The sequence below is a fragment of the Pipistrellus hanaki genome, assembly GCF_964339955.1.
Source record: "Pipistrellus hanaki genome assembly, chromosome: 4".
NCBI classification, from domain to species: Eukaryota; Metazoa; Chordata; class Mammalia; order Chiroptera; family Vespertilionidae; genus Pipistrellus; species Pipistrellus hanaki.
In genome coordinates this window covers 78296045-78312076 of record NC_140506.1, presented here as the reverse complement: position 1 = coordinate 78312076, position 16032 = coordinate 78296045, and the positions used below count along the sequence as shown (strand labels likewise).

The window sequence follows — 16032 nt, the reverse complement described above, 5'->3', positions numbered from 1 at the left end:
TGATGTTTCTCTCTCATCGATGTTTCTAGCTCTCTATCCCTCTCTCCTTCTTCTCTGTAAAAAATCAATAAAATGTATTTAAAAAAAAAAAAAATCCTGAGCCCTACCCCGAGTTTCAGTTCTGGGATGGGCTCTGAAAATTTGTGATTTTAACAAATTCCCCCATAGCAGATGCTGAATGTCTCAAAGGACAGCCTCCACTGTGCCTAGCCTCCTAATACTTGGCATTCATGAAGTTTAATAATAGAGCACACAGTCATCAATCTTCAGCATTTTTGATAAATCAAACAACCTCACCGAACAGTAACTATCACTCCATGCTAAAGAGATTCTGACTGGATGTTTGGATGTTCATTAACTCACACCCTTCCCGTCCTCAAGCCTGTGGTTTACTCTTCTGTTCAAGCACGGTTCCCACTTTAGAAAGTGGTGGGTGAAATTTTACTTAGAAATTTGTATCTAATAAAAATAGAACAAGTAGGTCTTGGTGAAATTCTTGTCAAAACAGGACTGTAGACATCAGTCTCCAAATAAGAAAATGAGTATTGTTTAATCAAGTAAGTAGTGGATTTAAGCTTTTGAGGTAGCCCTTTGATGTTATGTCCCCAGAATCCTGAGAGCAGAAGTGCAGTCCAATGAACAGATGGGAGTTTTACCTGTATTGAGGATCTTAGAAAACTATATATTGGGATTTTGGATGGCCCCTTGATACTGCTGAATCCTGAATAATTTAAACTCCCAAATTTTCATCTTACTGTATGTGTAGCTCTAGCTTCTTCAAAGAAGTCTCCACTGATACCCTCCCATTCCTGCAACAATTATTGAACATATACAGGCATTGCTATAGGTATGGACCAGCCATTATACACAGGGCTTTAGGATGTTGGCTTTGGAATTACATCACCTGTGCTTGAATCCTTAACCTATTACTGTTATGTGACTTTAGACAAGCTACTTAATTTCCCTGTGCTTTGGTTTCCTTTATGGCAACTACCTCATGGTGTGGTAGCAAATACATGGAAAGCATTTGAAATAGTGTCTTGTACCTGGTAGAGTCAGTAAATGTTAACAAGCCTTTTACATGCACTTTTGTTTAATCACAACCACTCTTTAAGTGGTACTACCACTGCCCTTATTTTACAGATGAATTAGTAATTTGTCCAAGGTCATACAGCTGATAAGGTACTGATCAGGAAATCAGATTCACCTTTCTCTGACCCCAAATCCTGTTTTTAAACCAATAGCAAGCCTTTCAAGTATTTAATAGTGGTACTTTTAATGTGTGTGTGTGTGTGTGTGTGTATACTTTTTAAAAATTGATTTCAGAGAGAAGGAGGGGGAAGATAGAAATATCAACGAGAATCATTAATCAGCTGCCTCCTGCATGCCTCCTGCTGAGGATCAAGCCCAAAACCCAGCTATGTATCCTGACCAGGAATCAAACATTGAGCTCCTAGTTCATAGGTCAACACTCAACCACTGAGCCACATTGGGCAGGCAACAGTACCTATGAACATCTTTCTTCATCCAAATTCTCCATTCTTCAAGTCCCAAGCCACTTTAGCATAGGCTCTAAATCCTTAATTGGGTATGGCACAGTAAAGAGTGAAAGTCAAGAGACAGCAAACTGACTTTCAAAAGGTCTTCACACAACAGAGGGATGTTGTTAACTTTACTGCCCCTAAGGGCATTCCTTCCCTGTCAGCTGTGCAGTCTCTGAATACATCACAGGAGGAATTCGGACCACAGAAATTTTGGGTGGTTCTTGTCCCTTGTCATAATGTGACACAGATATACATGCAGTTTAGTTAGTATCTGCTTCATTTATTGAATAAATATTTATCTTATATTTTTAAAATTCAAGGAAATTTTTATAAATTGAAAATTGTCCCAAACCCCATCCACATGCCCCTGCCAACACCAACTGTAGCAAAAATCCATTTGCTTCTCACAGCCGCCTGGCTGCGTGAACCGGTGGCCTGCTGCACGTGTGAGGCTGACCCACCCGACTCAGGCGGGAAGTCATGACTAAGCTGGGAGGCCTGTGCTCAAGGCTACGGACGGGACTGTTAGGTGTGGGGAAGAGGGGCCTAGAGGAGAAAGAAAGCTTTGCAGTCTTTTAAAGACTCAACTTTATTTTAAATATTGCTATTTAGTTCACAATAAGACCCTCCAGTAGCTCATGTGGAAAGGAATTAGGAATCAAGGGCTGTATAAAGGCAGGTAGGGGGTTAAAACCAAGAGCTATGAGTCAGAGCAACCTAAATTTGAATCCCAATTGCACCAAGAAATTTGAGACCTTAAGTAACTAACTTTGCAGTGCCTGTTTCCTCAAAAAGCCAATACCTCTAAGGTTTTTGTGAGATTTAATTAGATAATGTGTTAAAACCACTAAAGTTCTTGGCAAATAGTAAAAAAAGAAATTTTGTTTTTAGTTATCAGAGATCAGGCTCTGCTACATTACCAGTGTTGTCATGTTTGAATAAGACCCTTCCCTTTCACAGGTTTTAGTTTCCTCACGTAAAATAAGGATAAGCCTAGACGACCTTAAATAGTCTCCGATCATGTTATAGAATAGCCTTAAAGAGTGCAACTCTGCCCCCTAGTGGTCTATAGTTCTTATTTCAAGATACCATAAACAATCTCACCAGTTAATGTCAAATCCCTAGGACATTTGCATCACACTGAAGCTGTTGCCCTTGGTCACTGAATTGCTGACAGCAGCTTCCCTAAATTCCTTACGTCAATGCGATTTGATGCTTTATAAGCAGTTTTCCCTTCCGGCTCCTTTTAATGATTTTATTATTAGTATGGTCACAAGTTTGATGACTACAGTACATTGATAATGTAGCCAAATAAAAATAAGTTAAATAAGTAAATTACATGTGTGTCACATTTTAAAATGTCAAGTTTGAGTGATCATGCATATCCCATGCATTTGCATTGGTACCCCACATTGCACTGCTCAATCTGCTTATCCTCACTGGTCTTGTTCGTGCCTCAGCGAGGTCTGGGCAGGAGCTATTGTACCTTTTTTTTTTTTTTTTGCAGACCCAGATTTTCAAGAGCAATGATGTTGAACTCAGGCATTCCATGGAACATGGTGGCAACACCAGGTTTTGCTTTGGTCCAAGGTAAAAAATGCAATTACCAACTACTGCTTCTGCGGGCCACCCGATTCCCCATGGCTTGGGCTAGCACAAAGGGCTTTTCAATATCCCTGCATGAGGCCCGCCGGCAATCTCTGTACCCATGGCTTCCTCCCTGGGGGAAAGTCTAGTAGTGAGGTGGGCAGTCTTCCAACATGCTGTCGGTCATATAGCTGGAACCAAGATAGGATTCAAAGTAACTTTTTTCATCAAAAGTATTAACAGTCCAACCAACGACCTGAATGCCTTTAGATGACCACTTCTTTAAGTAGTTCCTGGAGAAAGAGGAAAAACCGAATCTGTTAGAACAATGACCAGCTGGCCCAGGAATCTATGGTGGTCACTAAGTCTAGTATTCATTGAATACTCAGTGTTCAGAAAGCCCCTTAACTGGCCTCTGCACTGAAATCAGAGGGAATGTTCTAAAAGCCAACAGAAATCTCTTCCACATTGTTACTGCTTAAAACTTTTCAGTGGCTTGCTAAAAAAAAAAACCCACCCCTCCTCAATCTTATATAATAAAAGCATGGTATGCAAATTGACCAAATGGGACCATGCTATGACACCCACTGGCGGCAGGCCAGCCAAAGCGGGTGCTATTGGTCAGGGGCCAGGCCATCACCCCATGATTGCCCTGCAGAGAGAGGCCCAGGCCCGGGTGCCAGAGAAAAGCTGGTGCCGCCAGCTGGGGGAAGGCAGGCCTACTCTTGCAAAACTTTTGGGCATCGGGCCTCTGGAAGTCAGTCATAACAGAGGCCGTTCCCAGCTTAGACCCACCTGTCTTTTGGCCTCATCTTAAATCATGCTCCTCCTTTCTTTCCTGTGCTGCAGAATACTGACTTTCTTTTACCGTAGTACCTGGAAACAACCAGGTTCTTTGCTGCTACAACATTTTTGCATGTATTTCTTTCTCCCTCTGACTTGATCTCCACACTGCCCCCCTCAATTCCTACTCACCCTTTAGCCGTTTTTCCCAACTCCCCTGACTAGGGAAAATTATATATGTACACTGTTCTCGCCTACAAAGCATTTATCTTAGCTGTAATTTGTTGAATTATTATTTGATTAGCATTTTCTCCTCTTCCACTTAACTAAAAACTCCATGAGGAGAGAACATGGGTTTGTTTCTTAACCACAATATCTTCAGATTCTTAATATAATACCTTGCAATACCAAGCATGTCAATTCGTGGCTGGCCACAAATTTGGCATGCTCACTGCAGGCATACATCAAATATTTACTGAATTAAATGTATACAAACCTAAAATAATATGAAACAAATTATAATCAGCTGAAATACACAGCTATAAAATTACTAAAAAAACAGACTGCCAGCACGTTAGGGAACAAGAAGTTTTTGGAAACAATGGAGCAGAGCCTGCGATGTAGAGGGGAATGGGAGAAAAGACAGAAGAGATGAGTTAGGCACTCACAGACTTCTTCACTATGGTTCTGTCTGACCTGGATCCTACACTGGTTTTCAAAGAGAGACAATCACAAGGAAATGTAATTTCTCTCTCTTCAGTTTGGCAAATTTATTTTTTCCATAAAATGCACTTAAAACCAAGAATATCTGATCAACTTGTTTTTGGAAATAATAAAGTATGTATAAATAAAGTATGCCTGAACACTTCCCACCTAAGAAGACAGTGGCATTCCAACTTAATAAAGGCGAGATGGGCTCTGTGGGTGGGAACTCATCCAGGCTGCCCACTGTTACTCTTCTTTCCAAGAAGAACATTTAAGAAATGTATTAGAAAATAAAATACTGTCCAACTTACGGAGATATGGAATCCTTTTGTACGAGGAAAACTGAAATTCCACACAGGTACCACAAGAGATTATGCATGCTCCAGTCGAGGAGAATGTCCAAGACCACAAACACGGACAGTTTCCAGACGTTATCATAGCGAGGTTTCCCATCTCCCAGATGGCTAAGGCTCCAAGGTCTGTGAGTTAAAGCTGTTATTACATTCCGATCTGTTTGTCTCATCTGAAAAGGAATTTTGGAAAATGAAATAATTATCATAAGTCCAATACCTCGCATTTCTTATTTAAGTTTAGCCAATGTTCTCATTCTAAAAAGTGAGTTGGTACCCTGCCCTCTTGTATACTAAATAAGTACTCTAACATAAACACTTTGAGGAAATAAGGTGATGGATATAAAGCATCCTATATAATAAAAGGCTAACATACAAATTGACCGAACAGTGGAATGACCCGTCACTATGACACGCACTGACCACCAGGGGGCAGACACTCAACACAGGAGCTGCCCCCTGGTGGTCAGTGAACCAGAAGGCAGTCTCACAGCTGGCAAGCACAGCGGCAGTGGCGGGAGCCTCTCCCACTTCCACAGTAGCACTAAGGATGTCCGACTGACAGCTTAGGCCCACTCCCTGCAAGAGGGTGGCAACATCAGGTTTTGGGCTGAGACCCGCGCCGCCCCCCCCCCCCCCAGAGTTCACAAATTTTGTGCACCGGGCCACTAGTTTAATATAAGTATCAATAAGAACAATTCCTTCACAATCCTAAACAAACTGCAATCCTATCTTTAAAACGAGAAAATCATAATCTCAAAGAGAAATAATAATCTGAGACTCAAGTTTTAATAATGTCACAAGAAAATATTTTTCTACTGGATATCAACTTAAATTTGGGCCAAAGACAATTAGAACTCAATGAGGATGGAACTACGATCATTTCAAGATAATCCTTTCTAGAGAAAATGACTGAAAAAGTGATGGGGGTGGTGATGCGGGATAAGTATGTGAGAAGAGAATAAAGATGAAAAATGTGGGGCTGGGATAGGAAGAGGGCAAAGGAGAAATGGGGGGATATGGGTGGAATTATTTAAGTCTATGTTCTATGCTCCTCTAGAGAATACAGCACACATTTTAATTTTTTTTTTAATTTTTTTCTTTCAGAGAGAAAGACATAGAAACATCAATGATAAAAGAGAATTATTGATCAGCTGCTTACTGCACGCCCCCTACTGGGGATTAAGCCTGCAATCTACGCATGTGCTCTGACCGGGAATCAAACCATGACCTCCTGGTTCATAGGTTGATGCTCAACCACTGAGATATTAGGCAGGCCTGCAGCATACATTTTAAAGGCCCCTGTGGCCAAGTAAGTTTGGGAAACACTGATCCAAATATTTGAAAGCCTTATGAGGCCTATTCATTTTATTCACAGTTTATATGTGGACTGGCTACCCTCCTACTACAAAATTTTAAATGTATGCTCTGTTGGTCACTGTTAAATAGTGCTACCTCATTATTCTGGAAACTGGTAAATTAAGAGAAAGATTAAGCATGTATCTGCTATTGGGCAACAGTAGATTAGTTTCTTTTTATAGAAGCATTCTAATACATGAAGAAATTATGGAATTAAGATATTAACATTTTGCAACCCCTAATAAAGTGAGAAAGCTGGCCATTGGCATCAATAGCAGCTGCTAACAAGAGTCATCCAACCATTATATGCCCTTTGATAGAAAAATACCTAACCTATGAAATTATCTTGCCAAGAACAATTGAACCTATTCTGATCAAGCCTTTAGCTCTCATTACCAATTTACAGGAAATATGCAGAGGAGAAGAAAGTGCTGAACTATGTTATGGCATAATTAGCAAAATCCAGACTTGGGTAAACTCGACAAAACAACCTGGTTTCTTCAGTAAATATATCACAAGGGCAGGGGACGGGGTGAGAGAGAGGAAGAATTTACTAGTTTAAGATTTAAAATTATAACAGATAGTCTTTCTTTGGGTCCTAATTCAAATTAGCAATTTGTAAAAAAAAAACAAAAAACAGAAAAACATTTGTGCTATTTCTGAGACAAATGAAAATATATACACCGAATGCATATTTGATCTTATACTTATTGTCAATGATTTTAGATGATGGTATTGTGGCTGTATGTTTTTAAAAGAATCGCTTTTTAAAGATACTTAATGTGCCTTGGCCAGGTTGCTCAGTGGTTAGAGTATTGTCCCATACACCAAGAGGTTGCAGTTTTGATTCCCAGGGCACATATGGGAGGCAACCGATCTATATTTCTCTCTCTCATTTCCTCTCTCTAAACATATCCTCAGGTGAGGATTTAAAAAAAAAAAAGACACCTAATGCATGTTATGGATGAAATGATATGATGTGAGATACGCTTCAATATAACACTGGGGAAGACAAGGGGGGTACAGATGAAACAAGTCTGGGAGATATGGATGAAACAAGTCCAATCATGGTTAGAGGGATTCACTGTACTACCATCTACTTTTATGCATACTTTAAATTCTCTGAAATTAAAAGTTATTTTTTTAAAAGGTATATTTTGCTGTTACTCAGTGAGATGTAGAACTACATAATTCTTTCTGTTCTGAGAATGTTTTCCAAAGTAATCTGAATAAACCTATAAACATTAAAAAAAAAAAAAGAAGGAGCTAAAAAGCTATCACGGGATTTTTAATATATTTTTATTGATTTCAGAGAGAAGGGAGGAGAGATAGAAACATCAATGATGAAAGAGAATCATTGATCAGCTGCCTCCTGCATGCTCCCTACTGGGGATCAAGCCCATATACCCTGACTGAGAATTGAACCATGACCTCATGGTTCATAGGTTGACACTCACCCACTGAGCAACACCATCCTGGCAGGAATCATGGTATTTTAAAATGAGATATGAGTACATTCCCCTTTCTGAATTTCTCGTTCATTTAAAAGAGAAGTTTCTTAACTGATTCAGTTCAATTTAACAGGCATCTGCCTTATAGTTACTCGGCCCATTGCTATTATCACCATCAACTAATATAATATTATGTACAACAAAAATCCTAAATTTTACCTTATAGATAACTTCTGGCAAGAAAGAGCAGACCATACTAGTATTGTATAGTTGTGGAAACTCCATATATATTTTCTTGAGAGCATCAATAGCCTGTAAAACAGAAGTGATTTGTGTATATAAAATCTATTAAAATGTAATAGTCTTAGGCAACAACTATTACATATTAAGTATAACCCTATCAAGTAAATCAGAGGTTTACAATATGTAGGGGCATTGAAAGGAGTATTAGTAGATCCCACTATCTACTGGGATATATTTTAAACTCACATCTGCAGCATATAAACAAGTTGGAATACAGTTGCTTTACTGTCTTGCTAACAGGCTCACCGCTTCTGTCATATTTTTGAAAAGTATGGCAAACTGTAGGCTAGTGGAGGCTAGAAATAAAACTGAAAAATATTTACCCTATACCTGAGTTTAGCCAGTAGGAAAAGTCCTTTTATATCCAAAATTCTATCACCCTATGCTTTTCCGAGCTAAAGTATAAGCCGGCAGCCTGAAAACCACAAAAGGGTCAATTTTCTCAGTCCAGAGGACTGGGAGGAAACATCGACCACCGTGACCACAAAGGTAGGAACGAGAGAGGAACTGGGGAGAGCTGGAAGTCTCCCAACGCTTCCTAAGGTGAGTAAAAATTTTTGTAGCCCTGCTAATAAATGAAGAAGGAATTACAGAATTAAAATATTGACATTTTGTAACCTCTAGTGAATTAATAGATTTGGCCATTGAATTTAATGCTGCTACATCATGATTTTTGAAATACTGCGAGTTTTTGGAAAGTCACACATACCTATAACCAAATATAGACAACAAAATGAATTCCAAAAGAGAAAAAAAGAACATAGAAATTATTCGTATTATGCTTCCCCTTCACTAATCAAACAGTGTGAGCTACAGAGCCAAAGTTATTTTCCTGCTGTTTGAACTATCACATGCATTTCATCTACATTATTTAATTCTCACAACAGCCCTATGTGGTGGTTTCTTTTATTATTCCCATGTTACCCATGAGATTGAGGTTACACTATGCTAAGTCCATAATCTTGACTCCTGTGCTCTACTGTCACCAATCTGCTGCCAACATCTGTTCCTTTATAAGTTATATGATCATTTTGGTGAATTGGATCACTATGTTCTACCCAGCCTTGCCCAAACCACCTTTTGAGCACCCAACCAGGAAGCTTAAATACCTAGATTTTAAAAAAATTGTCTTCTCCCCTGCCCACCTTCCTCTTATTCTAAGAGAATAAGTATGAAGGTCAGTACACCATGGGTGAAATGTAGGACCTATCAGGGTTCCCAAATATGGACCTTATTATCAATAAAACCTGAAGTGCTCATTAAAAATACATGTTCCTTGATCCCTAGACATTTTCAGAATTTCTTCTCTAATTGGTATGGCCCAGAAATCCATAGTTTTTATAGGCATTCCTAGTAATTCTGATGCAGACCAACTGGAAAACCTAGAACTATCAATTTAGCAGAATAATAAATTAACCAGAGCACCATTCTTTCTTTTCTTCAAAAATAGTTTACTAGCCCTTGCTGGTTTGGCTCAATGGAGAGAGCATCGGCTTGTGGACTGAAGGTTCCCAGGTTCGGTTCCAGTCAAGAGTACATGCCCGGGTTGCGGGCTTGATGCCCAGTAAGGGGCATGCAGGATGCAACCGATCAATGATTCTCTCTCATCATCAGTGTTTCTATCTCTTTCTTCATCTCTGAAATCAATAAAAAAATATATATATTTTTTAAATACGAGTTTACTGCCCTAACCAGTTTAGTTTAGTGGACAGAGCATCGACCTGCGGACTCAAGGATCCCACGCTTGATTCCGGTCAAGGGCATCTATCTTGGTTGCGGACACATAGCCAGTAGGGAGTGTTCAGGGGGCAGCTGATCGATGTTTCTCTCTCATCAATATTTCTAACTCTCTATCCCTCTCTCTTCCTCTCTGTAAAAAAAATCAATAAAATATATTTTTAAAATATATCTTAAAAATACTAGTTTACTATACTAAAGTTAGAATATATACTGTGGTTTATAATTCAGATTTCAACAACTAGTTTCAATTGTATCCTGGGATTAATTTTAAAACTTGGCATCATCAGAATTTTAAACCAGTAGATGGCCATTACTGATTCTAACTACTACAAGTTAGAATCTGTAATGGCCAAGTTATATGCAAGTTATCCAAATGCGGAAAAAGTATTTGTAATTGAAAAGCTGATTACAAGAGAACAAATGTTACCTGAACTACATTTTCCCATTATTTTCCATTGCAATATGTTTTCATGAGTAAAAGTGTATGTTCTAAAATGGAAGCAAAATTTTATTTAGGGATTGTCATACATATTTGGAAGTATTGTAGTAATTTTCTGGCACAGGTATAATTATTCAAATCATAGAATAACAAAACTATACATAAGAGATAGAAATCATACAGAAGGGATAAATCTGTGTAAAAAATATCCTATTAGATACTTAGAAGCTTTAAATTTCATCCATAGCTGTCCATCTAAGACCTTTAGTCACCAGATGAAACTGGTTGTGTCCAACTCCTGTTCAAGAAGTGCCTCTCTATATTTATTTCATATCTCTGGCAAATGCCCTATGCAAATAGAAGATACCTGACTCTTTTATGTTATGCTACTTGTAGAATATCAGGAGTTGTTAAAAGGTTCCATCAAAGGTTAAAAAGTTTAAAAGATTCTGTATTTTCCAATTTTCCTTACAGATGTGGATTTTTGCATTGTACACTTCCATTAAGCAAATGTAATTTATAAAAATAATTTAAGAATAAATAACAAGCCGAAACCGGTTTGGCTCAGTTGTAGAGCGTCGGTCTGAGGACTGAAAGGTCCCAGGTTTGATTCCGGTCAAGGGCATGTACATTGATTGAGGGCACATCCCTGGCAGGGGATGTGCAAGAGGCAGCTGGTCGGTGTTTCTCTCTCATTGACATTTCTAGCTCTCTATCTCTCTCCCTTCCTCCTCTCTGTAAAATATCAATAAAATATATTAAAAATAAATAAATAAATAACAAAATATGCAGTTTTGGAAATCACTAACAATTAGAGATGTCTTTTTTAAAAAAGCAAAGTCTATGGTATAAATTTTACCTGATTTGCATGGCCCTTGACATCAAAGTAGATTGTGAGGTTTTGATTTAGGGACTCTACAACTCCTTCTCTCAGGGTAGGGATTTTTTCATTCGGGAAATCATTCCTGTCAGAGAGGGAAAAAGCATAGCACATTGCAGGAAAAACAAGAAGCACAAGTTTAGTGGAAAAGACATTTAAACAATGTCTCCCAAACAAAAGGTAAGAATGTTTTCCCCAACTGCCTTTCTTAACTACACTAAAGTCCAGGGGTAATTTACTATATGGACTTGAACCAAAGTACAAATATTCTTGACCAAAGAACAGAAACAACAACAAAAATCATTGAATTTTTAGGAAATTAATGATTTCCACTAAATTAGTAATATAATTAGAAATTCTACTCACCAAAGGGCAGAACATATGCCACCTTTGAAAAACTCAGAGACTTAATTTAAGATTGTAATTACCTTAACAGAAAACCTTTACAGGAAAAAATTCCTAGGATTACATAAATCTGTTGACTGTATTGTTGTTCATTTAAGTACAACTGTGTAAAATAAATAATGTTCTAATACATAATTTTCTGATAAAGGAAAGTTAAGTGCAAGATATTAAGAAACAGGCTTTTCTCACATAATGAAGTTTCACAGCACATGATTTAACTTATGCTGATTCAACTGTATTATTTCATTTGTAAGATCTTGGCTTTAAAAAAAAGATAAAAGATAATGGAAATAGTACAAGCAATTCTGCCAGCCATTCTATTCAATGCCTATTCCTTGGAGTGAGAAATAGGCATTGAATAAAATGACACACAGGATGACATCACTTTGGGTAATTATAGAGAAAACACGTAGTTTTTCTAAAACATGGGCCCTAAACACAAGCAAATTATCATTTGGTGTTCAAGAAAAAAACAAAACTGTCCTAGATGGTTTTGCTCAGTGGATAGAGCATAGTAAGCCTAGGGACTGAAGGGGACTGGGTTCGATTCCAGTCAAAATCACATGCCCAGGTTGCAGGCTCAATCCTCAGTGGGGGGCATGCAGAAGGCAGTCAATCAATGATTCTCTCTCATCATTGATGTTTCTCTCTCCCTTCCTCTCTACAATTAATCCTATATAATAAAAGGCTAATATGCAAATAGACCAAACAGTGGAATGACCAGTCATATGACGGGCACTGACCACCAGGAGATCCCACGGGGGAGCACCGCTCAGCCACCTCTCATCATTGATGTTTCCATCTCTCTCCCTCTCCCTTCCTCTCAGAAATCAATAAAAACATATTTAAAAAGAAAAAGCCTTTCCTCACATACAGCAGAGATGAAATATCTGATTACTCCAGTAAAGATTTAGAACTTGCAAGTGTTACAATATTCTTTCTAGACTAAAACATAATTTCCTTCGGCTGACTTAATTTCTTTCCGATCCTAGGAAAATTAAGTCTTAATCATCTTTTCGGGAGGAATTTAACTTAATCATAGGGTGAAATACTCAGTACTCAAGTAGTACTCATCATTGTCCAGAGAACTGATATGACATAATAACAGTAAGCAGAGTTTTCAGTATTACAAGAAGAGAAGAATTTAAATAACCACATTCCAAAGTATATTATTGCCCAATATACCAATTCCAAGGAGTTTATAATTGTTAATGGTAGAAAGAGTGTGGATTCTAAACATTTTGAGAAACACTAAATTAAAGGTAAGAATTGACTGACATGGACTATTTCCCAGGAGGAACAAATAGAGTACAATGTTTGATTTTACTTCCCTTTTCTTGGAGAACATCGTATAGGGCTAGTTTTGATATACATATATATATAGGGTGTCCCCAAAAAATATACCCACACGATTAATTGAATAATTACAAAGGCAATGTTTATTAAAATATACATTTCATTTTTCAAAATTGAGCTATCAGCTGTTAAAGTGTGTATACATTTTGGGGAGACACCCCTGTGTGTGTGTGTGTATGTGTGTGTGTGTGTGTGTATATATATATATATATATATATATATATATACACACACACACACACACATACACACACACACACACATATATATATATAATTTATATGACAGTATAACATAATTGTCATTTTAGTGACTGAGCATTGTCTTAAGAACAACTCTGAGGCCAAATTTGGCCTCAGTGGAAAAAGATTAAAAACATCCATTTCTGTGGTTCCTAGCACCTGCTTATTACTAAGGAAACCTATAGACAGTTCAAAATAAAACACAACCAAACAACTCTCCTGGAGCAGAAAATGTGCTTGGAGATGCCAGTGTTGTCTGTAATCTCCAACAAAAACTGAAGATGTGTTTAAGTGACAATCAACAACTTACCTTAATCTGTGATTTGCTGCAGGATTAAGCTTCCTAATTTGTTCAAATGTCAAATCACATATTCGACCAGTGCCATCTGTTGTCCTATCTACCGTGTTATCGTGCATTAAGATGGGAATCCCATCAGCGGTAAACTCAATGTCCAGCTCCACGCCTGTTGCTCCATTCTTAGCTGCCTTAACAAAAAATCAACAATATTAATGTCAAGTGTCATTTTGTAATATAAACACTCAAGGCAACCAACAGCTACTCTTACTGATTCTTTTCAATTTATTCATTCCTCAACTGATGGACACTTTTGTTGTTTCCACTGTTTGACTATTATGAATAACACTGTGAACATTCGTATACAAATTCTTACGATTCAATTCTTTTGGGTATATATACCTAGGAGTGGAATTGCTGGATCATACGGTAACTCTTATGTTTCACCTTTTGAAGAACTGCCAGACTGTTTTCCCACTAGCTCTGAAATCAATGATACATATAATTTTTTTTTAAGCTAATGCCATTTGAGCTGAGACCATAATAGATAAACCACATGCAGATCCAGGGGAAGAATTTTCCAAGCAGAATAAATGGCAAGTATTATACAAATGCCACAAGGTAAGAGGGCGCCACAAAGTGACCTAATCTATAGATTTTTGGCCTAAAAGAGCTTACATTTGTGGCGGTCTTAACAGTCATTCTTTATCCCATTACCCTGTTTCTTCACTGCATGTTCGCTCTCTTAAAGAGTCTCCTGTATGTATTTACGTGTTTAAAGCCTATCTCTCCTTGACTCCAATGCAAGTTCTGTAAAAGCCGTAACTTTCTGTCCTGTCCATGACTGTATTCTCAGTGCCTGGCGCCTGGCAAACATGTGAGTACTTGCTGTGTTCTGTAAATATTTGACATCTGGAGAGTTTCCAGGCGTCAAAGTGATTTTCGAGGGCCACTTTTCAATGTCTTCCTGGCAGACTAATGGGGTTATGCATGGGAACCTTCGGAAAAGTCACGCCGGCGGAGGAAGCCCCAGCTCCCAGGAGGGGCGCGAGGCGGCCGGGGCCTCACCTGCCGAATGGCCGCCAGCGTGTTCTCGGGGGCGTCGTGGCAGGCGCCGCGGTGGGCGATGGCGGAGACGCGGTCGCGGGGCCGCAGCACCTGCAGGGCCCGGCGCGCGGGCAGGGGCTCGAAGCTGAAGAGGCGCAGCAGGAGGTAGAGGACGCCGGTGAAGACGCAGGCATTGCAGGGGCTGCGGGTCACCAGCAGGAACAGCAGCAGCAGGAAGGAGAAGGGGCCCAGGAGGCCGCCCTGCGTCTCCCACAGCCACATGCCGGCGCCCGCACCGGCACGGACGGGAACCCCGGACCCGCCGGGCTCCCGGGACAGGAGAGCGAAGAGCAAGGGCAAGAGTTCAAGGCGCTCAGCCCGCGGGAGCACCCTCCACGGGTTACAGCGCCGCGCAATGGCGGCGGGGCTGCAGTCACATCCGGAGGAGCCGGCCGCCCAGCCAATCAGGGCCGGGGCCTCCGGAGGAGCCGGCCGCCCAGCCAATCAGGGCCGGGGCCTCCGGAGGGCAGGGGCGGGGCCACCGGGGAGCCGCGGAGGCGGGCCCCGGTCCCGGGATCACGTCCCAAAAGCGCTGTTTTGGGTGATTCTGAGGTCTGGACATCAACCCGGCTTTCAGGCTCCGGAAGGAGAGGGACGCCAGAGCCGTTGTACGGTTGTACGACTGCAAGGGTTCTTCATGATTCCTCCGTTCTGCCCTCGCGGACGCGGCCCTGGAAGCCTGGGAGCGGTACTCAGTTCAATTCAAGGTGTGCCAAACCCCAATCCGGGGGCTCAGGACACAGCCAAGGGTGTCCCTGCTCTCCTGGGGCTTACCTTCTCGTGAGGGTAAATAATCGTGCTGAGTACAGCCAACGTTTGTAGAGCACCTAGCATGCTCCAGGTTATGTGTGAGCAAATGCTTCGTGCATCACATCATATATTCTTACAGCAGTGTAAGAATTATCTTTGTGTAACTGGGTAATGTAAGAATTGGGTAAGAATTGGGTAATGTAAGAATTCAGTGTAAGAACTGGGTAAACATTATCTCAGGAAACTGAAACCACTCGTCTTGAGAAGGATTTTTCCGTGTGGGTCCGTGGTTGAATGTCGACATATATGAACCAGGAAGTTAAGGTTGGATTCCCAGTCAGGACATGTGCCCATGTTGTGGACCCCATCCCCAGTTGGGGGCCTGAAGAAGGCAGCCGATCAATGATTCTCTCTCATGTTGCTCTCCCTCGTGCTTCCTCTCTAAAATCAATAAAAATACATTTTTTTAAATTCTTCAGATTTGGAGGGAATGAAAGAGCATAGCAAAAGGAGGCATAATCCTATATAATCCTATATAATAAAAGGGTAATTTTATTTTATTTTTTTCCCCATCATTTGTAGCAGTACTTAGTGTCCAACAGAAACCACTCCATCTGTTAAACATCTCTCGACTGCAAAGCTTCTCTTACTGTTGGTGGATAATGGACGAAAAACTCTGGGAAGGGAGGGCATGTATAGGAGTGTGTGTGGGGGGGAGGGGGTGGGGACAATGGTA

General features: G+C 40.0%; 1 protein-coding gene across 1 annotated transcript; it reads right to left on the bottom strand.

Annotated features, from left to right (window-relative positions):
• Positions 1–1642: 1642 nt before the first annotated feature.
• Positions 1643–14925, bottom strand: GDE1 (glycerophosphodiester phosphodiesterase 1). Its single transcript, XM_084881725.1, has 6 exons — positions 14508–14925; positions 13455–13630; positions 11121–11226; positions 7999–8091; positions 4931–5142; positions 1643–3424 (listed from the first exon to the last, which is right to left on the bottom strand). The coding sequence occupies exons 1-6, from the start codon at positions 14766–14768 to the stop codon at positions 3277–3279; spliced, it is 996 nt and encodes a 331-aa protein (XP_084737851.1). The 5' UTR covers positions 14769–14925; the 3' UTR covers positions 1643–3276.
• Positions 14926–16032: the final 1107 nt, after the last annotated feature.